At 40.0% G+C, this 26,615-nt stretch overlaps 2 protein-coding genes across 3 annotated transcripts; both read left to right on the top strand.

Annotated features, from left to right (window-relative positions):
• Positions 1-79: 79 nt before the first annotated feature.
• Positions 80-17,702, top strand: LOC149730511 (voltage-gated inwardly rectifying potassium channel KCNH3-like). Of its 2 annotated transcripts, XM_089883866.1 has the most exons (21): positions 80-2,095; positions 2,612-2,712; positions 2,918-3,050; positions 3,218-3,328; positions 3,438-3,565; positions 5,325-5,483; positions 6,184-6,295; positions 7,385-7,545; positions 7,941-8,154; positions 9,003-9,197; positions 9,782-9,899; positions 10,051-10,132; positions 10,331-10,426; positions 10,548-10,701; positions 10,913-11,087; positions 11,446-11,498; positions 11,631-11,837; positions 12,741-12,783; positions 13,210-13,540; positions 14,112-14,282; positions 14,342-17,702. In XM_089883866.1, the coding sequence occupies exons 1-21, from the start codon at positions 2,023-2,025 to the stop codon at positions 14,759-14,761; spliced, it is 3,237 nt and encodes a 1,078-aa protein (XP_089739992.1). In that variant the 5' UTR covers positions 80-2,022; the 3' UTR covers positions 14,762-17,702. The 2 variants fall into 2 exon arrangements, with proteins under 2 accessions (XP_089739992.1, XP_089739993.1); XM_089883867.1 differs by lacking the exons at positions 80-2,095; positions 2,612-2,712 and adding an exon at positions 2,719-2,855.
• On the top strand, positions 17,196-25,960 carry LOC149730510 (catenin beta-1-like). The gene is made up of 17 exons (XM_089883874.1): positions 17,196-17,304; positions 17,456-17,978; positions 18,286-18,476; positions 18,687-18,866; positions 19,411-19,535; positions 19,661-19,862; positions 20,141-20,285; positions 21,358-21,497; positions 21,658-21,756; positions 21,985-22,188; positions 23,591-23,761; positions 24,026-24,160; positions 24,394-24,529; positions 24,631-24,749; positions 24,959-25,064; positions 25,252-25,413; positions 25,646-25,960. Exons 2-16 carry the CDS (start codon positions 17,771-17,773, stop codon positions 25,398-25,400), a joined length of 2,310 nt encoding a protein of 769 aa, XP_089740000.1. The 5' UTR covers positions 17,196-17,304; positions 17,456-17,770; the 3' UTR covers positions 25,401-25,413; positions 25,646-25,960.
• The last annotated feature ends 655 nt before the right edge of the window (positions 25,961-26,615 follow it).

Genomic DNA, 26,615 nt, shown 5'->3' with positions numbered 1-26,615 from the left:
ACCATACAAAAGTCATGTCTGCTTATCCACACACTGCAATAGTTTAATTTATTAGTTTGCATAAATTATAGAATAGTCAGCCTAAGTAGGAGATACAAAAAAATAAATATCAAGGCCGGGTAAGGTTTGGCGGGATGGAGCTTATTGGTTGGTTAAAGCAGTTTAGTGGATGCTAGTAAGGAATCGTCCGTTGCCCGATTAGACAATACATAGGGGAATAGTTTAGGTTTAGTAATTAGGTAATAAGGGGGAAGATTCTTCACCAGCGCCACTTTCTGTTTGGGATGGTTGCAGTAATTTAGCAGACACCCTGGTGGCCGCTTGTGCAGCTAAATATCGATCGACGGCTAATTCGCGAGGCCTACAGTGGCTAGAAGTTGTGAGTGATGGTTAATTGCCTTGTTGTTTAAATAGCAGAGCCCTTGTGCTTGTAGGTGCGTGTAATTGTTGTTGTTCAACGGCGTTTCCAGGGTGCAAATCGTTTATATTAGGCAGTTGTAAGTTTAATTTGCAGGCAGTTGCACAGACCAGATGTATATTGTCGTGTTATTTAGTCATAATCGGCTGTAAGTGCGTATTTTAAGACAATGAACAACATCATTATGCTTACTGTGACGCACGAATCATGTTCTAGTAAACTTGTTTTGCGATTATTTTGTCAAAATGAACAACTTAAAGAGTATTGTGACGCGTTCAATGCATATAATTATTGTTTTGTCACAAAATATGTTTTCCAGATCCTTGACAGTTACTGTTGTGACATCACAATTGTCGTACAGTGATCGTATAATTCGATTTATTCGTTGACATCTGTTGAGCGAAGATCGTTTATTATTCGCGCGATCGAAGAATATTTTATCTAACCTGCAAACGATTGCTGGGTAGACTGTCGACTGTAGCTGAATACTGCATGGTTTAGGTTTAAATTTCATTATGTAACCAATCTATAGCACGCACACGCGTAAAGGCAGTGGCTGGAAACTTATTTAAGTGGTAACCAGACAAAATATTGTTTATTTTATTTGAGAGTTCCTACAGTGAGGGAAGTCATGGGTTCCTAGATCTAAGCCAGAGTTAGCGCAGTAAAATAACTTATGTGCAGCAAAAGCGCCGATGGTAACTATAACCAAGCATAAACAAGTATATGAACACACAGTGTGTTTAAATGTAATATAACAAGGATGTTGAACAGCTTTGTTCTGTTAAGTTAGACGATGTTGAGACGTTTGCTTTTAAATCATTAGTTTTTACCTTTTGGGTTAATTCAAATATAATATAATGCTGTTACAACAAAATAGTACATGTATAAAAAATATATTTGAAACTCAGTCACGAGCAGATAATATATGAGAAGTGGCTTCGGCGAAATATATTAAATAACATTAGTTGAATCGGGGCAAAAGTATGAATTTTATTAACATAGTTAGGGTGGGGGAAGATGGGACACCTTTTATTCTATTTTCTCGACCCGTTTGTAAGTAAACAAAAAAAACATTTAAAAAATTATAAAACCGTATCCTCACGACTCCCATAGACCTTTGTTAATTGTTTAAAACACGATCAGGATATTTGGATATTATGTGCTAAAGGTGTCCCATCTTTCCCCACTCTACTATTTTTCAGTTAATATTCAAATGGTTGTCAACCAGTTGCGGCCAAACATGAATTAACAATTTGTAAATGTCTGTTCAATTAATAACTTGCGCAAAACAAGGGGTAAGCGCTGGTGGAATATTTATTTATTTTTAATAATTTTACTGTTAGTGTTTCTGACGTAGGTTATCTTGAATATAACATGTGTCTATTACGTCATAAATACGTTTGTACCAAACATTCAGAGAAACATCGATTTTTATTTTATGGCGCGAACGCCTCCCTTGCCAATTAATTAGGAAACTAATCACTTTCATCCAATCAACAAACTTCACAACTCATTAAACTAAATGAGATACGTCATAATATACAATCTATAGAGAAATCTAATATTCTTATTTTTATTTTAAATAAAGTTTCAGTTTAGTTATGCCGATCAAAAGCTCTAGTTTTTCGCACACCGACTTTCTGGAGACGGTGTCCACACGCTTCAATGGAACACGTGAGTAAAATATTTGTTTAGCTTGCCAACACGGCGCGAATATTTATCTTCCCTAAACACGCGTGGAAACACGACGTTGCGTATCGTATGTTTGTAAACTTTTAAATTTCAAGAAATTTCTTTTATTTTTCGTTAAAAATTCCGATGTCTCAAAAAACCCGAAATAATCGATTATTTTATGTCTTTTATGACGTAACATTGTCGGGTTTGTTTCGTAGTTAATTATTTATTCGCGCGTGGATTAATGACGAATAATTGACAATATTACGTTGCGGTTCCATCGATTATTTGATTACAATAGTGGAGTTGACTTTACTGTGACGTCACAGTACGATTTGTGACCACGGCGTCATGTTTTAAAGTTTACAAAAGTTTAAACAAGTCGTTATTTGCCTTGCAATTTGGGTAACTCCCAATTTCAACTAAGGGAAATTCCCGAATATATTATCTGTTTAATTTAAAGCTGCAATCCAATTAAAATAATTGATCAACGTGACCTTTCATTGACCTTTACAGACAGCAGCTTCGTTCTTGGATCGGCGCAGATTGCCGGGGAATTCCCCATCGTGTATTGCTCAGACGGCTTTTGTGAATTGACAGGGTTCAATAGGTCACAGGTGGGCTGTGTGACGTCATATACAGTGGCGCAACCAGGGGGGGGGGTGCCAGGAAACCTGACCCCCTTTTTTTATATATTCTTTTTATGATTATTATATGATAAACGCAATTGCGGTGTCCTGTTCCTGTTTAAGAAGAGCAAGTAATAATAAGTGATGCTGTTTCTTACCTGAAGGACGATAACGAAGTATTTGTTGTTTGCAGATAATCCAACAAAGCTGTTCCTGTGATTTCTTGTACGGAGCAGAAACAGAATACTCAGATATTTTGAAAATAAGGGAAGCCCTTGAAACGCAAACCAAACTACAAATGGAAACTATTTTGTACAAGAAGGGAGGTACGTCGTTTGTTAACGTTGGGTGGTTATATGAATGCAACTTATTGATCCTTGCATGGCGGGGCAATGAAAGTCGTTATAACACGGGTGTTCTGTTTCATACACCTCGTTCCAAGTGTTTTGCCCAAGTACATTCATGATTTCAATACAAAGATATTTTTCCTCAGGTTCCTCTTTCCTGTGTTTAATGGATATAATTCCCATCAAAAACAACCCCAACGGGACTGGTATGTTCCTCGTTTCCTACAAACAGATCTCAACACCTGGAGATGACGAAGGTAACTATTTACTTTAATTACTTTGGTTGGTTTATTCGCAACTGTAACTTAAATGGTTGCTATTTTTTCACCTGTCAATCAAACAGTTAAGCCACCTGTCAATCAACAGATGATGAGTCAGCACCAATATCGTTTGAACACCTTAGTCATCGTCGCAGAAGTCGGGCGGTCCTTTACAATCTTTCTGAGAGTTTACAAACAAAGAAGAAGAAAAAATGTTTCAGAAGATTTGTGGACGTAAGTACACCTCATGCTCACCGTCGAGTTATAACATGGGTATCTTCTTATACACCAGACACACATGATGTATTCATACACCTCATGCTCACTGCCGAGTTATAACATGGGTGACTTCTTATACACCAGACACACATGGTGTATTCATCCACCTAATGCCCACTGTCGAGTTATAACATGGGTGTCTTCTTATACACCAGACACACATGGTGTATTCATACACCTCATGCCCACTGTCGAGTTATAACATGAGTGTCTTCTTATACACCAGACACACATGGTGTATTCATACACCTCATGCCCACTGTCGAGTTATAACATGAGTGTCTTCTTATACACCAGACACACATGGTGTATTCATACACCTCATGCCCACTGTCGAGTTATAACATGGGTGTCTTCTTAAACACCAGACACACATGGTGTATTCATACACCTCATGCCCACTGTCGAGTTATAACATGGCTGTCTTCTTATACACCAGACACACATGGTGTATTCATACACCTCATGCCCACTGTCGAGTTATAACATGGGTGACTTCTTATACACCAGACACACATGGTGTATTCATACACCTCATGCCCACTGTCGAGTTATAACATGAGTGTCTTCTTATACACCAGACACACATGGTGTATTCATACACCTCATGCCCACTGTCGAGTTATAACATGGGTGTCTTCTTAAACACCAGACACACATGGTGTATTCATACACCTCATGCCCACTGTCGAGTTATAACATGGCTGTCTTCTTATACACCAGACACACATGGTGTATTCATACACCTCATGCCCACTGTCGAGTTATAACATGGGTGTCTTCTTATACACCAGACACACATGGTGTATTCATACACCTCATGCTCGCTGTCGAGTTATAACATGGCTGTCTTCTTATACACCAGACACACATGGTGTATTCATACACCTCATGCCCACTGTCGAGTTATAACATGTGTGTCTTCTTATACACCAGACACACATGGTGTATTCATACACCTCATGCCCACTGTCGAGTTATAACATGGCTGTCTTCTTATACACCAGACACACATGGTGTATTCATACACCTCATGCCCACTGTCGAGTTATAACTCGGGTGTCTTCTTATACACCAGACACACATGGTGTATTCATACACCTCATGCCCACTGTCGAGTTATAACATGGCTGTCTTCTTATACACCAGACACACATGGTGTATTCATACACCTCATGCCCACTGTCGAGTTATAACATGGGTGTCTTCTTATACACCAGACACACATGGTGTATTCATACACCTCATGCTCACTGTCGAGTTATAACATGGGTGTCTTCTTATACACCAGACACAAATGGTGTATTCATACACCTCATGCTCACTGTCGAGTTATAACATGGGTGTCTTCTTATACACCAGACACAAATGGTGTATTCATACACCTCATGCTCACTGTCGAGTTATAACATAGGTGTCTTCTTATACACCAGACACACATGGTGTATTTATACACCTCATGCTCGCTGTCGAGTTATAACATGGGTGGCTTCTTATACACCAGACACACATGGTGTATTCATACACCTCATGCTCACTGTCGAGTTATAACATAGGTGTCTTCTTATACACCAGACACACATGGTGTATTCATACACCTCATGCTTGCTGTCGAGTTATAACATGGGTGTCTTCTTATACACCAGACACACATGGCGTATTCATACACCTCATGCTCACTGTCTAACATACAACACCCCTCCCCCTCTTTCAGAGATGTTTCAGCGGCTACTCGGAGTTAAAAATGAGCGGCAAAATGTCGTCAAGGTTTGTTATTCCTCATTCAAGCAACTTCAAGTCTGGTTGGGATTGGTTCGTGGTCTTCCTTACTTTGTACGTAACCGCTGTCGTTCCCTTCTATGCAGCCATACAGGTGGGTGGGGACTTTGTAATAAATCTTAAATTGTTTCACTTTTTTTAAAGATGTTTGCATAAGTTATTTTTTTACCGACACAGTTGCAACGAATCAACAACCTTAGTTGTTCCGATCTTCTTTCAGTTAAGTTGTATTTGAGGATGCTTTAGTATTTTTATAGAACATTAACTTTGAAATGATTACACAACCTTCAAAGGTGTTTTAAGTTGTATAAGATGACGACTTTGACAGTTGTACAGTTGTATGTGGTTTGCATAAAAGTTGTATTTTACGCCCAATATAATTTATATTTAATTCCCTAGGAATTAGACGAGGGTAAGCGTCAGATAAAATTGGTTTTGATTATGTAAGGTTGTTTTACAAACCACCCCTTATTAATAATGTATGGAAACATCTCTCTGGAAAACTTAATTCGATTTCAACCCCCATGCTAATTTCTTCTACTTTAAGTTAAGTTTAAGTTTTTATTTCAAAGAATTATGTATTTTGCCTAATATCAATTGTTTGTAATATTTATTTAAAAATCAAAGAATGTAACTTACTTTATCCTCGCATAACCGTGATTATGTTTTGTGGATTTTTTTATTTTAGGTGTCTTGACCAAAGACATATACCCCACAATGGTAGCAGCGTCGAGCCATAAACCTCTAACCCCTTCCTAGAGTAATATTAATTAAAAAGTTTATTTTCTTCTCAGTCATTCGGTGGTGCAAACCACACACTTCAGTCACCTGACCTCTTTCATCGGAAAGATACAAACCCCGTCAGTTTCGCAATCGACATCGTCATAGAAATCCTATTTTTACTCGGTGAGCATTTATTTAATTGTAAACACATAATATTCCATAATTGTGTTTATAACAATTAACAACGCTATCGATGAGGATACGGTTATGAAATTCCGTAAATATTTTTTGTTTATTTTAAAATGAGACGAAAAAATGTAAAAACATCTTACAGCAGCCTTCTGTACTTTATAATTAATTATTGCAAATTCCTAAACTAACACCTGCTCTAACATAAATTAAGATTTTTGTATAACATACACTAAAAACTGTTGGCATCATCAGTGCTTGTAAAAAACGACTAAATCGAATCAATACAGTATTGATTGACAGGTAGAAAATTATCGACAAAATTATAATTTGTGCAATTAACGGTTTGAATCGTGGGCAATTATTCATTCTGGTTTCGTAATTCAGAGAAATTAGAAATAAATTGAGAAAAGAAAAAATTTACTTGAGTTCATTTCAAATTATATTAGTTTAAAATACTCGCTACGTTTTATGTTTTCTATGAACAATCTTTATCTAATCAGCAAACCCTGGGGGATACAATTATTGCTCTAAACGTCGCTTAAAATTAGATATATTGATAATGCACATAAATATTTCGTGTCTCGTTTCCTTCTTACAAATTTGATTTTTATTGATGGTTTGGTTTCTGTTTTAAAGAATATTTATCGTAATATTACATAAACAGCGGAACCACAATTATATATTCTACCTCTATATTATTGATTGTTTTACCGAATAATATGGACGGTTATTCAGTCATACACTAGAATCCCAAGAAAAATGTGTCTATATATATTTTCACCATTTACCAATGTAAACTGTTTGGAGTACTTGCCTCTAGTCCAGAGAATACCGGGTTTAAGGCTTTGTGCTGCCACCATTGTGGGCGTGTCCTTGGGCAAGATGCTTAATGACAATTGCTCTAACCCAGTGGTCACTAATGAGTTGTCCAAATTATCAGCCATACAAAAAAACAATCACCCACAAAGTTACATACTTCGTAACTCGTAAGCGGGCATGAGGTGTATGAAACTGAACACACATGTTATAAAGACTGTCGTTGCCATCACCCCTATAAACAACTTATACCCACCCACCTAGATATTGGGATATCGTTCCGTACCACGTTTGTGGCGAAGTCGGGAGCCGTGGTGTTGGATCCCAAAGTGTTGGCACTGGCTTACATCAAAGGTTGGTTGGTCGTCGATCTAATTGCCGCCGTGCCCATAGATATCATATCTCATGTGTTTAATGTACCATGGGTGAGTTATTCTATTTCTATGTATAAAACTCGAAATACTTTGTAAATTTAACATGTTTTTAGATTACCTCATGACTTGGTTTTACTCAAGTACTTTTTACTCGCAGCGTGTTTTAGTTAATTGGTTTTTCCTTATACTTTCGAAGAAAAAACAACATTTATGTTATGTTAATGATAACGTAACAAGCAGTAGACTTTATTCAATTAATTTAAATAATAATGTTAAATTAATTAAATTGTCTCTATTTTAGTAGGATATACAATAATGAATATTGCAGATGTTTGTATATCATAAACCTCATAAACCTCAACTTTTCAAACACCAAAGTTTTAACAAACATATTTTTAAGTTGTAGCTGTTTAACAAATTTTATACATTTTTATTTTCGATCCCAGAGTGCACAGCCAATAGCATTGCTGAAGATTGTTCGATTGCTTCGTTTATTTCGTCTCTACAACAAGATTGTTCGTTGGTCACATTATGGAATGTTCGTTTTAACAATGCTGGTTGTGCTGTTTGGGTTGGTCGCTCACTGGCTGGCTTGCATATGGTTCTCCCTCGGCTGGAACGAGTTCAAATCTCAATCCGGGGGCGAAACGGATGGTATTGGTGGGTGAAGGGTGCAGGAAACTAATTTACCCGATTTATTTATTTCGTTGTACATTTTCAAAATTAAAATATTAGGAGTGTTTGCTGCACATTGTCTCCTAGTTTCCACCCACGAGAATATAAATGACCAAACCAACCAAAAGTCATGCCTGCTTATCCACACACTGCAATAGCTTCAGCAGCTCGACTGTGGACGTGGGAGTGGCAACCATGGATAAGTCACTTAAGTTCCCACCCACGAAGACATAAATGACCAAACCAACCAAAAGTCGTGTCCGCTTATTCACACACTGCAATAGCTTCAGCAACTCGACTGTGGACGTGGGAGTGGCAACCATGGATAAGTCACTTAACTTCCCACTCACGAAGACATAAATGACCAAACCAACCAAAAGTCATGTCTGTTTATTCACACACTGCAATAGCTTTAGCAGCTCGACTGTGGGCATGGGAGTGGCAACCATGGATAAGTCACTTAAGTTCCCACCCACGAGGACATAAATGACCAAACCAACCAAAAGTCATGTCTGCTTATCCACACACTGCAATAGCTCCAGCAGCTTGACTGTGGGCATGGGAGTGACAACCATGGATAAGTCACTCAAGTTCCCACCCACGAGGATAAAAATGACCAAACCAACCAAAAGTCATGTCTGCTTATCCACACACTGCAATAGCTCCAGCAGCTTGACTGTGGGCATGGGAGTGGCAACCATGGATAAGTCACTTAAGTTCCCACCCACAAGGACATAAATGACCAAACCAACCAAAAGTCATGTCCGCTTATCCACGCACTATTCTATATGGGTGAGGTCTTACACATAAATACCCGATATTCACTTATTCAGGTTGGTTGTACGAGCTGAGCCACGCCATTCACCTTCCATTCAACTCCAATGGAACTGGTGGTCCTGATGTCGTCACCTCGTATATCACTAGTTTATATTTCACCCTCAGCAGCTTAACGAGTGTTGGCTTCGGAAATGTTTCGGCCAACACAAATAATGAGAAAATATTTTCTATCTGCGTCATGACAATTGGAGGTTAGTGTTGAACCAGGGATCCTGGGTTCGAATCCAAGCCAGGGTTGGAGAACCAGGGATCCTGGGTTCGAATCCAGGCCAGCGTTGGAGAACCAGGGATCCTGGGTTCGAATCCAAGCCAGGGTTGGAGAACCAGGGATCCTGGGTTCGAATCCAGGCCAGGGTTGGAGAACCAGGGATCCTAGGTTCGAATCCAAGCCAGGGTTGGAGAACCAGGGATCCTGGGTTTGAATCCAGGCCAGGGTTGGAGAACCAGAGATCCTGGGTTCGAATCCAGGCCAGGGGTTGGAGAACCAAGGATCCTGAGTTCGAATCCAAGCCAGGGTTGGAGAACCAGGGATCCTGGGTTCGAATCCAAGCCAGGGTTGGAGAACCAGGGATCTTGGGTTCGAATCCAGGCCAGGGTTGGAGAACCAGGGATCCTGGGTTTGAATCCAGGCCAGGGTTGGAGAACCAGGGATCCTGGGTTCGAATCCAGGCCAGGGTTGGAGAACCAGGGATCCTGGGTTCGAATCCAGGCCAGGGTTGGAGAACCAGGGATCATGGGTTCGAATCCAGGTCTTGATATTAACTAAACCCCACAGCCCTCATCCACGCTGTGATATTCGGAAACTTGACGGCCACAATCCAGCGAATGTACGTGAGAAAATCGCAGTTTGATACGAAAATGCGAGATTTAAAAGATTTGATTCGTGTCCATAGGTTTGTTGCTATTTCTATGTTGGTGTTATTCATACAAACAACCACACTCATGATGTAACAACCAATATAAACCTGTAATTCAAATCTGATTTATTTTTATGACATCACAATCTGTCTTAATTACCTCACCAACATAATTATGACATCACAGATTACCAAAATCGTTGGAGCGTCGAATGGTTGAACAGTTTCAAGCGTCATGGGGACAGAATGGGGGGGTGAACCCAACTGAGGTGGGGGTATTATGGTGGGATGTGGGTTGCGAGGCTTTTATTTCAACTTTGGGTTTTTATCAACATTGCTGTTTTCTGCTAATTTTCTTCTTTCCTATGTTTTGCATTTGAAGAGTTAAATAAAGCCAGACAAAAAAAAGCAATGTTCATGTATTTATCAAAATATTAATAATAAAATAATAAATTTATCTTAACCAGGTTTTAAAAGATTTTTCGAACGACATTCAGTCTGACGTGTACGTTCATATTCATAGAGAAATCCTTGACCTGCCGATGTTTCAGAAGAATAATCAAGTAAGATGATTTCTATGTTACTTATTACATTATCTTTGTTTTTAAAAGTTGTTTAATAGTCCCGATAAGCAATCGTGATATATTTGTTTCAACATTTAAAATACAAAATATATTTTCCCAGGGTTTTACAAGATTTCTATCCCACCATATGACGAGATACAAAGTTTCTCCCGGCCCCAACATCATCCACCAGGGGGACCCCTTGCACGATATCTACTTCTTGTGCAACGGGTCAATAGAAATCCGCAAGGGTGACGTGATGGTTAATATATTAGGTGAATGTTATGTGGATTCAGCATTTTAAGTTCAACTGTCACACTTTTTAACTTATTTTTTCTTCCATAATTTTTACTCGTAGCGTGTTTTAACAACTGTCGTTTTGCTGCTAGTTTCCTTCTCTTCGTTGCTTAAATTTATTCGATCTTTGCTATCGAGGTAAATCAACATTTTGCTAAATCAAGTTTTCACTCGAGTAAATATTTTCAGGCAAATGGGACGTATTTGGCCCCGATGTGACATCACAGAGAGACACCACTGTGACATCACAGTTCAATGTAAGAGCTCTCACCCATTGCGAATTGGAATGCATTTCAATCAAGGGTTTGCTGCAAGCGGAGAAGTTATACCCCGATCTATCAACGGGCCTCATCGAAACTCTTTTGTAAGTAGTTGTTTTAACATGATACGGCAACAACAGTCGTTATAACACGGGTGTTCTGTTTCATACACCTCGTGCCAGCTTACGAGTTACCACGTATGTAACTTATTTATCCTCGCATGGCGGGGCAACGACAGTCGTTATAACACAGGTGTTCTGTTTCATACACCTCGTGCCCGCTTACGAGTTACCACGTATGTAACTTTGTGGGTGATTGTTACAAAACTCATTAGTAACTACTGGCTTGGGGTGATTGCTGTTAAGTGTCTTGACCAAGGACACATACACCCACAGAATCAAGCCCGTTAAATTTATAATAATTTTATCACATTCATTAAAATTACCAACAGTCTATTTTTAGATCAGAATTTTCATGCAAGTTGTGGACAAGAGAAGCTGAATTAACGAGCCAAGGTAAAATATTAAGTTTTCAATTATCGAGTATAGACTCATTATACTATAGCAGATGTTTCACCAAGTCTACTCAGTCTTTTACAAGCACACGTGACATATTTCTCATTAATTAATAATTCGAAATACTTTCAGTTTCATCAGGTTCAACCGAAAACGTGGATTTGATTTCACTCCTAGGTGACAGGAGAGAGTCCAAACAATCAAAGTTACAGGACAGCGTTATTATTAATATCGATGGTTTGAAGAACTCACCACTAAAGGGCAGCAAAGATTTGAAACGATCATGTTTTGATTACGGAAAAAAAAAATTGGTTTCATTACTTTCTCCGACTACAAAAGGTAAGAGTTGTTTCGATTAAATCTTTAAATCGCTCCACCTAGTGGTTGAATAAATGAATGTAACTTATTTTATCCTCGCATGGCCGCAAAACGACTGTCATTATAACACGGGTGTTCATACACCTTGTGCCAGCTTACGAGTTACCATGTATGTTACTTTGTGGGTGATTGTTTTATTTTTATGTATTTCTGAAAATTTAGACAACCCATTAGTGACCACTGGGTTGAAGCAATTGCTGTTAAGTGTCTTGCCTAAGAACACATACGCCTACAATGGGAGCAGCGACAGGTCTTGATTCCATTACCTATTGGTTACAGGCGAGTGCGCAAACCACTATGCCATGGCGCTGGACAGGTCACTAATGGGTTGTCTAAATTATCAGCCATACAGAAAAACCATCACCCACAAAGTTACAAACGTGGTAACTCGTAAGCTGGCACGAGGTGTATAAAACAGAACACCGTGTTATAACGACTGTCGTTGCCCCGCCATGCGAAGATAAATAAGTTACATATGTGGTAACTTGTAAGCTGGCACGAGGTGTATAAAACAGAACACCGTGTTATAACGACTGTCGTTGCCCCGCCATGCGAGGATAAATGAGTTACATACGTGGTAACTTGTAAGCGGGTACGAGGTGTATGGAACAGAACACCAGTGTTATACCGACTGTTGTTGCCCCGCCATGCGAGGATAATTAAGTTACATACGTGGTAACTTGTAAGCTGGGACGATGTGTATGAAACAGAACATCCGTGTTATAACGACTGTCGATGCACCGCCATGCAAGGATAAATTATATTATTGCTTAGGTTAAGGTTTTGTTCTTAGTTAAAAACATTGGTGATGATTTATGATAAAGATTAAACTTTACTTGTTTTAAATTATTTATTTTATTCCAGAATCAAATACAATGGACACACTTAACCCACAATCAAACCATGGGTAAGTAGACAATTGTTATGACATTATAACCGGCACCACAGCTCAGTGGTACGCTCACCTCGATACCAGAAGATGCAGGTCCAACACTCGGCCCTGCTGTTATTGTGGCTGTACGTGTCTCTGAACAAAACACTTAACATTAATTGTTTCCAACTCAGTGGTCACTAATGGGTTGTTTTATACTTGTAACTTATTTTCCCTCTATTGGCGGCTAAAGCGAAATTGCAACCTTACAAGTTACCACGTATGTGGTTTTATACACCTGACAATTAAACAACCCATTAGTGATCACTGGAATAAAGCAATTGTCGTTAAATGTCTTCCCAAGGTCATGCATGGCTTGAATAGTATTAAAGCCGGTGCCCCGACCTAATTGATTCAAGGTATCAATTACATCATAATGCTTATTGTTCCTCAACAATGCAGTTTGTCATGCTCAGCTTCCGAAGGCTCTAGTTTAAAACAAGTGAGATTTTTCGACAAACATTTGACTCCCCAAGATGTTGGTTATGATGTCACAGTCCGTAAGCATAGCGAACCAAGTATTTCAAGACACATCACTTTTTATGACTTGCCAAAACTATGCGCCAAATCCAATGACTCAACAATTGGTAAAAGTGCTGAGTCACCGATGACAGGAACCACTCGGAAGTTGAAACACCAGGTGTCACTACAGAGCAGGCGTAGAAGACGAAGAAGAAAAATATCAAAACGAGAAAAAAATATGGAAGATATTCATTCAGCTAATGTTCAACAGGTAACCCTGGCCTGGATTCGAACTCAGGATCCCTGGTTCTCCAACCCTGGCCTGAATTCGAACCCAGGATCCCTGGTTCTCCAACCCTGGCCTGGATTCGAACCCAGGATCCCTGGTTCTCCAACCCTGACCTGGATTCGAACCTAGGATCCCTGGTTCTCCAACCCTGGCCTGGATTCGAACTCAGGATCCTTGGTTCTCCAACCCTGGCCTGGATTCGAACCCAGGATCCCTGGTTCTCCAACCCTGGCCTGGATTCGAAACCCAACCCAGGATCCCTGGTTCTCCATCCCTGGCCTGGATTCGAACCCAGGATCCCTGGTTCTCCAACCCTGGCCTGGATTCGAACCCAGGATTCCTGGTTCTCCAACGCTGGCCTGGATTCGAACCCAGGATCCCTGGTTCTCCAACCCTGGCCTGGATTCGAACCCAGGATTCCTGGTTATTCAACCCTGGCCTGGATTCGAACCCAGGATTTCTGGTTCTCCCACCCTGGGCTAGATTCAAACCCAGGATCCCTGGTTCTCCAACCCTAAAGCAAAAATCCAGTTTAACTTAATATTTCCTTTAGGAAAGGGAGATTCTATCAAAGAACTTTGCTTCGGAATCTGACAGTGACTTTGGCCACCTTCCACCTTGTGATTTTCGCACCACCTCTCGAGGTTATTCACGCTACCATATGAAAAGTGATGAGAATTATCATGGTGAATATTTATTCAAACTGCGAGGGTATGCCTCCAAGGTAAGATATTTGGTGGTAGTTTTTGATTACTTATGTTATTGAGTCGTCGTTGTACCCAGGTATCTGCTTTGTCACGGGATCTACAAAGTTTTATTAAGCAAATAGAAAAGAACAAACAATCAGAAACACCATTATTGCATCACTATCAAGATGAGACAATCAACTTTGCACCAAACGACGAATCATTTGTTTTTTGTGCGAGCAACCAACTGACGTCAAACCAAGTTTATTCTGATTGTTCCAAATCTTCTGATGTCATAGTGACTGATTTGATGTCACAGAAAGCAAGTAACATGTCACTTCCGAAATATACTCTCACGACACCTAATGGTGATACGGTTGACCTTGAGAATGATGTGCTAGCATCATCTAGTGGTCAAAAACATAAGTTTAAATCTGTCTTTCTTCGTGCCGAGAGTTATGTTGACAGTGAGAGCGGGTACTTGAGTGAACCCCATCGCCATGCTATGTCATCGTGATGTCATGCTACATCATCGTGATGTAATGCTTCATCATCGTGATGTAATGCTTCATGAATGAACTGATGTAATTTATTTATCCTCCCATGGCAGGACAACACTCGTTGTAACACGGGTGTTTTGTTTCATACACTTTGTGCCAGCTTACAAGTTACCGCCTATGTAAATTTGTGGGTGATTGTTTTATTGTATGCCGACAATTTGGACAACCTATAAGTGACCACTGAGTTTGGGCAATAGCAGGTAAGTGTCTTGCTTAAAGACACAAATACCCATAATGGTGGTAGCCATGATTCCCATGAACTTTAATCTCCAAGTTAAGTACAGGCGTGCCAACTATCGTGCCCTGTGCTGGACTGATGTCATGTTACATCATTGTGATGTCATCATTTCAATCATTTTATTTGTAAATAAATAAATGATAAACACTTTCAGTAGTTATTCGCACAACCTTAACGGTTTCCCGCAATTATTATTTATTACCAGAGGCAGAGGCGAAACTTAAGGGGTGTCTGGGGTAAAATGTTACTCTAGTTTTTGAAACATCATGTTGTAGAACCCTAGTTTTACTCTTAAAACAGATTTTACCCTGCTGTTAGGTGTCTGTACAAACAAGCAGAGCCAAAGTATATTGCATTCACCACATTATTCAATGAGGTTCCCTATGTTTGAAAACTATGAGTGTAACTGTATTTTAACAATGTCACCCCAGATTTTACCCTGCTGTTAGGTGTCTGTACAAACAAGCAGAGCCAAAGTATATTGCATTCACCCCATTAATCAATGAGGTTCCCTATGTTTGAAAACTATGAGTGTAACTGTATTTTAACAATGTCACCCCAGATTTTACCCTGCTGTTAGGTGTCTGTACAAACAAGCAGAGCCAAAGTATATTGCATTCACCACATTAATCAATGAGGTTCCCTATGTTTGAAAACTATGAGTGTAACTGTATTTTAACAATGTCACCCCAGATTTTACCGTGCTGTTAGGTGTCTGTACAAACAAGCATAGCCAAAGTATATTGCATTCACCACATTAATCAATGAGGTTCCCTATGTTTGAAAACTATGAGTGTAACTGTATTTTAACAATGTCACCCAAGATTTTACCCTGCTGTTAGGTGTCTAAACAAACAAGCAGAGCCAAAGTATATTGCATTCACCACATTAATCAATGAGGTTCCCTGTGTTTGACAACTATGAGTGTAACTGTATTTTAACAATGTCACCCAAGATTTTACCCTGCTGTTAGGTGTCTAAACAAACAAGCAGAGCCAAAGTATATTGCATTCACCACATTAATCAATGAGGTTCCCTGTGTTTGACAACTATTAGTGTAACTGTATTTTAACAATGTCACCCCAGATTTTACCCTGCTGTTAGGTGTCTGTACAAACAAGCAGAGCCAAAGTATATTGCATTCACCACATTATTCAATGAGGTTCCCTATGTTTGACAACTATTAGTGTAACTGTATTTTAACAATGTCACCCCAGATTTTACCCTGCTGTTAGGAGTCTGTACAAACAAGCAGAGCCAAAAGTATATTGCATTCACCACATTAATCAATGAGGTTCCCTATGTTTGACAACAATGAGTGTAACTGTATTTTAACAATGTCACCCCAGATTTTACCCTGCTGTTAGGTGTCTATACAAACAAGCAGAGCCAAAGTATGTTGCATTCACCACATTAATCAATGAGGTTCCCAGAAAAATATGGAATGGAATTCAATTGCAAAACGTGGGCAAATTCGTTTTGATTGAGACTGCTGTACAGGTTTGCAACAACTTGTAAAATCTATTAATTAAAAAATGTTTATTAGACAAAACTTTGTTTAATAACTATAAGCTCTGCTGCATTTTAACAATATTGAGTTTGGCAATGTCACAGTTAAAGCTAGGTGAAAAACAACAAGAGCATGCAAACAATAATGAAGGGTCAGTTACCATACGATACATTAGTTATATTTGTGGACTGATGTAATACGTGACCGAACTTCAGCACGCAGGTCTATTACAACGTTAACGTGCCTAGCAGTTTGGTTAGGTCTATTATGAACCTAAGATATTGATGATGCAATATTGCCGGTTCCATGTACAAAGTATAAAAACATGCATAACATGGCTGTGATGTCTTGGTCGATTGTATATAGCTTATGTTGGTGTTTAATGAACTGATATAACCCGTGCATTAAAAGGGTTGCAAGGTACCGGAATTTAAAATGTAATGAAATTAACGTTCGACGGGTTGCGGAATTGGGCGCTAAGTGTGTCTGGAACGCGCACTTTTTCCATTATTACTCACAATCGTCATTGTTTGCGCGTCTTTTGTTGCCCCAGGCCATGACGTCACCGCGTTATCGCGGTCTTGTAACAAACGGGATTGTGAGAGAATGAAAGAAACAATGGCGGACGCCGTGAAGTTCCGCTCCAGCGAACATTTCAGCGTCGACGACGAAAAAAGGGAAGGCGAAAAGGAAATGAAGACGACGCCATTTTAAAAGTAGACTGGCAGTGGTATAAGTTTACGCCCAAGACGGTAAGAAGTATAATATTTAGATGTTTAATTGGAAAATAAGTCAAACTTATTGTAAGTGAGGTCTATATGGTGTTAAGAAAGGTTTTGTTTTCATTTATTTAAAAATACTAAAAACTTGGGCCGTAATTTAGTTGAATTGATTTTTCACCAGACAAGAGATTTAGATCTACGCTGCTTTTCTCCCAACTTCGTGAGTCACTTTATCGCTAACCGCCTACGCTGCTTCAGTTATAACATTACCTAATACAGCCAAGTATTGTCGTTTAGTTGTAAATTTCCTTAAATTTTTATTTATCACCGTTTCAAAATTATATCACAGTAAAAATATAAAAAAAAACGTAATTTGTTAAAGACATATCGTGGTAACGCTTCTAAATCAACGCATTTTTAACTTTCAGTTTTTATTTTTATCGTTAAAACCTTTTATCCTGCGTTAAACTGTTGAGACTCACCACTGCATATCAGCATGGCTGAAATGATGATGAACAGAAATGAAATGGTGCCGGACGCCAAGTCCCAGGTCCGGATGTGGGGTTGGGATTCTGGCATTCAGTCAGGGGCAACCACAGCCTCCCCATCAATAAGTGGGGCAAGCCACCACGATGGGAACTTCCCCGATACAAACCAAGTACTCGGGGAATGGCAACGAGAGTTTACAATGGAAGAAGCAAACCGTAAGATTGAATAATAATTATAAACTAATTAGTATGACAAGTTTGATTTTAACTTTTGCAAGATTTTCGAGAATGAAGCTTTAAAATGCATTAGGCCTGGTAATTATCAAAATGTGTGTGAAAATTGTTTTTAAATAAGATGTTTTGTAAGTTCCAGGACCAGAACCATCCATTTTTACAGCCTAGTGCGACGATTCTGTATTATGTCAACTCCTGATAGAAAATGTTTTCAACCGTAATACTTGAAAACTCACCAACCATATTAGCTGGTAAATTCAAGTTTTGTAAAATAATGAACTTTTTTTAGAAATCCATGATCAGTTTGTGCGCACACGTGCCGATCGTGTCCGCGACGTGCTGTTCCCTGAAACCATGATGGAGGAAAGTGGGCCCGTCCCAAGCACACAATACGAGTCGAACACGGCAACATCCGTGCAGAGATTGGCAGAACCATCGCAACAACTTAAGAAGGCAGTGGTAAACTTGATCAATTATCAGGTAAAGTTTGCTGATAATAAGGCTGTGTTGGGGGATCAAATTGTTTGATTGTGATGGATTGTTTTGATTTATGCTGTTTTTCTCGTACATCTTTTTTCTTGATGATGTCATTAGTACTTGGGTGTTCCACAAACCCTGATTTCTTGTACATATTCTTAATAAACCGACCATAAATATTAAACCACTAATAATAAACGATAACCTCGACAGGACGATGCCGACCTCGCCACGAAAGCGATCCCCGAGTTGACTGGTCTTCTCAATGATGACGACCAAGTGGTTGTTCAACAAGCAGCACAAATGGTGCACATGTTGTCCAAGAAAGTTGCGAGTAGACAAGCGATAATGAATAGCCCGGCCATGGTGTCGGCTCTCGTTAGAGCCATGCAGGTGCGTTGTTGCCACGATGATGTAGTGTTGGCCAATCTGGTACATGGTTTATATATGTTCCGCAAAAGTTTAAGGCTTAATGGTGGAAATGAAACGCAACTAAGGAGGAAATCTCAATTAATCTGAAAGTTTTTTATTCATTTCTTATAATCCGTTTAAATGAAACTTAATCCCGTTCCCTTGCGAATAGCCAACAAAATGTTAGTGCAACAAACAATAGATACAAGTTTGGCTCGTTTTACTTCTTTCGTAACTTTGCTGAACCGATGTCACAACTTTTTCCCCAGATACAAATTTAACTAAAGCTTTTTCTCCATTAGTTGATTGAAATATATTTAAAACTCCCGTGAGAAAACCATGCTACTAAATAACCTACACACCAACATTATAACACGGGGATTAAGTAATACCACACAAATAATTACAGAACTTAATCTATTGTTAAACACAACTTATAATAAAAAGTATATTTGTCCAACATTCAATGCAAATTTATTCCAACCCCCCTACTGTAACGTATATATTTTACCCCCCCTCCTCACAGAACGCCACCGACCCCGAGACCCAGCGTTATTGTACCGGCGCCCTACACAACTTGTCGCATCACAAACAAGGATTGTTGTCAATATTCAAATCCGGGGGAATTCCTGCTCTTGTCAAAATGCTCAGGTAGTTTTAACATAAGGAATTTAAACAATGATTACCAAATAATATAAAAAAAAATCATAAAAATTCGCATAATAATTGGAAAAAAAAGTTTTGTTTAAATATAATGTTTACATGTTAATTCTCAGTTCCCCAATTGAGTCGGTTGTGTTCTACGCGATCACCACCCTGCATAACCTACTTTTGCACCAAGAGGGAGCTAAAGAGGCCGTGAGATTGGCAGGGGGGTTGCAGAAAATGGTGTATCTATTGTCGCGTGACAACGTAAAGTTTCTGGCAATTGACACCGATTGTTTACAAATCCTAGCTTATGGAAATCAAGAGAGCAAGGTTAGTTTTAACTGTGTGAAAGTAGGAATGTAGTATGTCTATGTATTATATATACCCCTTGTCAAGTTTATAGTTCAATTAAAATACCTAAAATATTTGGCTACAGTCTTCTATTCTACATGGGTGAGGTTCTACAGCGTGGCAAGCCATAGGACCTGGGATTTAGACCGGAGTTTCAAAAAAGAGTTTTAAAAAAGTCTTACTCTGTGTGGGTTTAATTTTTGTATGGCCGATAATTTGTCAACCCATCACTATTGACCACGATTGTTACATCACAGTTGATCATTCTTGCGAGCAACGGACCCCAGGAATTGGTCCGCATCATGAGGACTTACGATTATGAGAAGTTATTATGGACGACTAGTCGCGTGATCAAGGTGTTGTCGGTTTGTTCGAGTAACAAACCAGCCATCGTAGAAGCAGGTGAGTGGAACTGGGTTGCTTTTATTTAATGTCACTCCTGTTTTAAATGGTGAACCTGCTACCCCCTCACCCCTAATATTATGGTTGAATAAGAAAAAAGAGCAATTGTTTAAGATTGAATAGTTTTCAATAATAAACATACACAGCAAAAGCAGTAACTTTTTCATGAAGTATTATTAGTAAGTCGAATAGGGCAGTGGATAAATTAAATACGCAACAATTCATTTATAAAAGTGTTCGTGTCAATTTGTGAAATAAGAAATAAAATATGTAGACGCCATTAATGGAAAATTTTTGTAATATGAATATTTTTATTTCGATGGTGACAATTTCTTAATTAAAATTGTTGTGAATGCTAATGGTTGATGTGATTGTCAGCCATTGTGACATATGCCGCTTGTAATTAATTGCCGTGTTATAACATCCTGGTTAAGTAATCCCATGGCTTGTGGAAGTAATCCTACATGAAAGGAAATAAATCTATTTCCTGGATTGTTGTATTATCGGGGTGTTGAGGTATTGATCGTAGCTTACAATATTAAACAGGAAATAAATCACCAACGTTGCCCTCAATGATATAAGCTGTCAATAACTAAATATTTATGAAAAAAACTGAAAAAACCTGATTGCATCTTAATGTGCAGAGTGTTTTAAACTAAGTGATGAATGTATTTAAAAGATTCATTTTATAAATTCATAACAAAATACTTTGGCAAATTGTAAAAGTTAAAATTTTGATGATAATTGAACGTTAATGTATCACGTTTAAACGAAGATTAAATTCCACCACCCAGTAATAACATGCGTCGTTGGCACAAGGTGTAATTAACTGTGGGCTCGTTGGTTTCTATAAGCGCCAAGTCATTCTTGTTATGCGCAAAGTACATGGTTATGCCCATAACTTATGGGGGGATAGTGAATAAAAACTCTGTTGTTCTAATAAACACGCGTGTGTTTGTATATATGTGTCTACTGAACCGTTACAACTTACCCTTTCATTGGATCTGGTTCGATGTATGAAACAAAGTCTTCCCATTAGATAACGTAGAGCTAACCCTCCCATCCCCCACAGGTGGAATGCAAGCACTTGGCATGCACCTTGGGTCACCCTCACAAAGGCTGTTACAAAACTGTTTGTGGAGTCTTCGAAACTTATCTGATGCTGGAACCAAACAAGATCATGTGGAGAACTTGCTACAGATGCTTGTCCAGGTGGGTTAAAGTGGGGGTTGGGTTAGGGGTTGGTGGGTTAAAGTGGTGGTGGGTTGGATTTGTTTCAAGGAAAACTCCACTTGTGTTAATACACACAAGTCATCCCTTTGTTAATCGTGTACCCTTGTAATATTTGGAATTATTCTTAACTTTCCCACAGCTTCTATCATCGAATGACATCAACGTGGTTACATGCGCTGCGGGGATTCTAAGCAACCTTACTTGCAACAACATGAGTAATAAGACCAGAGTGTGTCAGGTAATTGTGTGGTCGCATATGACTGCTTATGTGGAACCTATTTACTGTGTAGGTTGGCTAACCATAAATTACCTTGGTAGTAATTTTCAAGTATTGTGGACTTCACTTTTTCCTTTCGGGAAAAATCAATTAGACAAAACTTTCGGCCAGAATAAAGGATTCAAAGATTGTTATAAACCATGAAACCTGGAGAAGTTTATACACCAATGTTTACCATCCATGTTATAGGTTGGAGGAATCGAAGCTTTGGTGCGCACTGTGTTGCAAGCTGGTGATCGTGAGGATATCACGGAACCCACAGTGTGTGCGTTGCGTCATCTTACTTCGCGTCACCCAGACGCTGAGATGGCACAAAATGCTGTTCGGTTGCATTACGGCCTCCCAGTGTTGGTCAAACTGCTTCACCCACCTTCAAGATGGCCGCTCATTAAGGTGAGTACCAGGTTCAAATACCACCCTGGTAACTTGGGAGGTACCAGGTTCAAATACCACCCTGGTAACTTGGGAGGTACCAGGTTCAAATACCACCCTGGTAACTTGGGAGGTACCAGGTTCAAATACCACCCTGGTAACTTGGGAGGTACCAGGTTCAAATACCACCCTGGTAACTTGGGAGGTACCAGGTTCAAATACCACCCTGGTAACTTGGGAGGTACCAGGTTCAAATACCACCCTGGTAACTTGGGAGGTACCAGGTTCAAATACCACCCAGGTTCAAATACCACCCTGGTAACTTGGGAGGTACCAGGTTCAAATACCACCCTGGTAACTTGGGAGGTACCAGGTTCAAATACCACCCTGGTAACTTGGGAGGTACCAGGTTCAAATACCACCCTGGTAACTTGGGAGGTACCAGGTTCAAATACCACCCTGGTAACTTGGGAGGTACCAGGTTCAAATACCACCCTGGTAACTTGGGAGGTACCAGGTTCAAATACCACCCTGGTAACTTGGGAGGTACCAGGTTCAAATACCACCCTGGTAACTTGGGAGGTACCAGGTTCAAATACCACCCTGGTAACTTGGGAGGTACCAGGTTCAAATACCACCCTGGTAACTTGGGAGGTACCAGGTTCAAATACCACCCTGGTAACTTGGGGAGGTACCGGGTTCAAATACCACCCTGGTAACTTGGGGAGGTACCGGGTTCAAATACCACCCTGGTAACTTGGGGAGGTACCGAGTTCAAATACCACCCTGGTAACTGGGGAGGTACCGGGTTCAAATACCACCCTGGTAACTTGGGGAGGTACCGGGTTCAAATACCACCCTGGTAACTTGGGAGGTACCGGGTTCAAATACCACCCTGGTAACTGGGGAGGTACCGGGTTCAAATACCACCCTGGTAACTTGGGGAGGTACCGGGTTCAAATACCACCCTGGTAACTTGGGAGGTACCGGGTTCAAATACCACCCTGGTAACTTGGGGAGGTACCGGGTTCAAATACCACCCTGGTAACTTGGGGAGGTACCGGGTTCAAATACCACCCTGGTAACTTGGGAGGTACCGGGTTCAAATACCACCCTGGTAACTTGGGGAGGTACCGGGTTCAAATACCACCCTGGTAACTTGGGGAGGTACCGGGTTCAAATACCACCCTGGTAACTTGGGGAGGTACCGGGTTCAAATACCACCCTGGTAACTTGGGAGGTACCGGGTTCAAATACCACCCTGGTAACTTGGGAGGTACCGGGTTCAAATACCACCCTGGTAACTTGGGAGGTATCGGGTTCAAATACCATCCTGGTAACTTGGGAGGTACCAGGTTCAAATATAAAATAATAACTTTATTATGGAGGGCCATGACTTACTTTATTGTTATCTTCAATACAGGCTGTTGTTGGTTTGATTAGAAACTTGGCTTTGTGCGCTGCCAACCACGCGGCACTTCGTGAGCATGGGGCGATACCACGGCTTGTGCAACTACTAATGCGTGCCCACCAAGACACACAGCGTAGGACAAGCATGGCGTCGAGTCATAGCCAGATGTCTGCTGCTTATGTGGTAAGTATGATGTCATAATGCTGTGTATGATGTCATAATACTGTCTGGTAGGGTATAAGATATTGGAAATAATGTTGTTAAAAATAATATTTTGCCGATTAGCTCCCATTTCATATGGGTGAATACCATGTATGGTGGATACCATGTATAGTGGATACCATGTATAGTGGATACCATGTATGGTGGATACCATGTATGGTGGATACCATGTATGGTGGATACCATGTATAGTGGATACGAAGATACCATGTATATATATTACAGGACGGAGTACGAATGGAGGAAATAGTGGAAGGAACAACTGGAACACTCCATATATTGGCTCGTGAACCTCACAGTAGATCGGTCATCCGAGGACTTAACACAATCCCTCTGTTTGTGCAACTTCTTTATTCACAGGTGACTGTTTGTTGTGTGTTTATGCACATAGTTACAATACCAAAGGAAATCTTTGGGTTTCCTAACGAATCACATGATTTAGATGCAAATCCTAACAATTCAAAACAAGCTTTAAAACACAAGCGACAAATTCCACAAAGAACACTTTGAATTAAATTGAACTAAAACAGTTCAAAGAAACAAAATTATTGTTTTTGTGATTTTTTTCTAAAATATTTTATTTTTCATTGAAGGTTGAGAACATCCAGCGGGTGGCAGCAGGCGTGTTGTGCGAATTAGCGCAAGACAAGGAAAGTGCCGACCTCATCGAGAACGAGGGGGCGAGCGCTCCATTGACCGAGTTGTTGCATTCCAAAAATGAAGGAGTTGGTAAGTGGGTTGAGGGGAGTTTTGTAAAATATATTATTTTGGTGTTAGGGTATTTCACACGCACACCTTTCCACCACAAACTAACACCCACCCATCCACAGCCACGTACGCGGCTGCTGCATTATTCCGCATGTCCGAGGATAAATCGCAAGATTACAAGAAGAGATTGTCTGTTGAGTTGACGAGCTCCTTGTTCAAGGATGATGGAGCTTTATATAATGTGGGTGATGAACATTCTGCTTTGTGTTGGCTGTTTTCGTTTCAATGATTGTCACAAAGAGATTCCAAATCCTGTTTTTGTAAAATGTTTCTTAGCTTAGAAATTAAATCTACTGAGTGCCTATTTCCCCAGGTTGTATAAAGTAGTTCATCTTAATATATATATTACCCAACTCCTCCACCCCCTAATCCCCCTCTACCCACACACAGGGTGCGGACCTAATGGACCCCGGCATGCAAGGTTACCAACACCAGATGACCCCCCCGATGTCTCATCAAAGCTCCGTCAGTTCAGTTCATAACTCGCACCATTCTGGTAAGAACTGTCAATCATATTTACCACCACCTGTCAATCATGTTTACCACCGCCTGTCAATCATGTTTACTTCCCGCCTGTCAATCATGTTTACCACCGCGGCACCGCCTGTCAATCATGTTTACCCCGCCTGTCAATCTTGTTTAACCCCGCTGTCAATTACCCTAATAACCCCCATCTTACCCAGGGTTCCCACAAGCAGAAGGCCAACAACCCATGGACTTTCAACAACACCTCGTCCCCCCGGCAGATTACCCGCTACCAGACCTTTCAAACGACTTGGACCTTGAACCAATGATTGGTGTTCAACAACCATGGCTCGATACTGACCTCTAAGGGATTGGATGAGGTGAGTTGTGTGGCCACACGAGGCACCAACACTATATTTTCATGTTTGAGTCTTTGTAACTTTTATCCCTACATGGCGGGGCAACGCTAGTGTGTTTAACGCAGGTGATTTATTTCATACACCTGCCCGCTTACAAGTTATTACGAGTTACCTTGTCTGCAACTTTTGTGGGTGATTGTTTCTCTGCATTGCTGACAATTCAGACGCAAATAAATTAATCCTTTATTTCCAGGGATGACGACTTTGTAAAGACTCTACAATCATGAACATTATTGAAACCCCGGATAATTTTTACTTGTACAGAACTTTTATAATTTGCTGAATCATCATTGAAGGTTTTGCTGAATCATGTTGGAAGTGAATTTCTTAAAAAGAAATTTTGTTAAAATTGTTTTCGGAAAAATGTTAGTGAATGATTTATGGTGCTTCCATGGTGATTATGACATCACAGCCAGTTCGTTTTATATTGTTTTTATGACGTAGCCTTAAACCTGGTAACCATAGCAACTCTGTAGCTTCGTGTGAATAAAATAAAATGTACAGAAAATATCTTTGGTAGTTTAGTGAAGTGGTTAGTTGCTTGCGTGTTGAATGAACGCAACTGGGTTCAATGCTCGTCGCTGCCTCCATTGTGGCAAAGTGTCTTTGGAGAAACACCCAGTGGTCACCGAAGGGGTGCAGCACCTTTTGCTGTGGGCCAACTGTGGTCGAAACCACATTTCCTCATGTCTGATACTGCCATTGTAGGATCTCACCCATGTAGAATAGACATCCACACACAGGGAGCTTGGATTGGCAAGTTGGAAGGTGTGTGTAATTAGGGGTGTTAATATTTACTTGCTGTGGATGTTCTGCCATAAATATCTTTTACCTTGGTTGCTTCATTGGCAGCCACCAATGTTGGAGTTTAATATTGGCAACCTAACTAAAGAGGTTGCTGTTGTGTGCTTGTACCTAATATGGATGCTGTTATAACATGCTCCAATACATTTACTGGTTTCAAGGCATTCTTTATGCAGTTCAACTCAAGGTATGTAACCAGATTAAAAAGATAAAGCAGCAATATTCATGGATGGTGAACTTGCATGGTGGAGACGCTCAGTAAAGTTTCATTAATTGGGAAATATTGAAACAAAAATGGTCTGAAAGAGAATATATGGCAATATTTGTAATCTAAAGGGCCATGTTTGGAGTTTTGTTCA

Source organism: Ciona robusta, chromosome 9 (genome assembly GCF_009617815.1).
Source record: "Ciona robusta chromosome 9, ASM961781v2".
In the NCBI taxonomy this organism is placed as follows: Eukaryota; Metazoa; Chordata; class Ascidiacea; order Phlebobranchia; family Cionidae; genus Ciona; species Ciona robusta.
Note: the sequence above shows the minus strand (reverse complement) of the source record. Positions and strands in the feature narration are given on the sequence as shown.

Excerpts from the sequence above, each read along its gene's own strand:
- LOC149730511 (XM_089883866.1), top strand. The coding sequence starts at position 2,023 with ATGCCGATCAAAAGCTCTAGTTTTTCGCACACCGACTTTCTGGAGACG. Across the intron at positions 7,546-7,940 it reads ATGTGTTTAATGTACCATGG|AGTGCACAGCCAATAGCATT; the intron begins GTGAGTTATTCT and ends TTTCGATCCCAG. Across the intron at positions 11,088-11,445 it reads GGCCTCATCGAAACTCTTTT|ATCAGAATTTTCATGCAAGT; the intron begins GTAAGTAGTTGT and ends GTCTATTTTTAG.
- LOC149730510 (XM_089883874.1), top strand. The coding sequence starts at position 17,771 with ATGGCTGAAATGATGATGAACAGAAATGAAATGGTGCCGGACGCCAAG. Across the intron at positions 21,757-21,984 it reads ATAAGACCAGAGTGTGTCAG|GTTGGAGGAATCGAAGCTTT; the intron begins GTAATTGTGTGG and ends TCCATGTTATAG. Across the intron at positions 24,161-24,393 it reads TGCAACTTCTTTATTCACAG|GTTGAGAACATCCAGCGGGT; the intron begins GTGACTGTTTGT and ends TTTTCATTGAAG.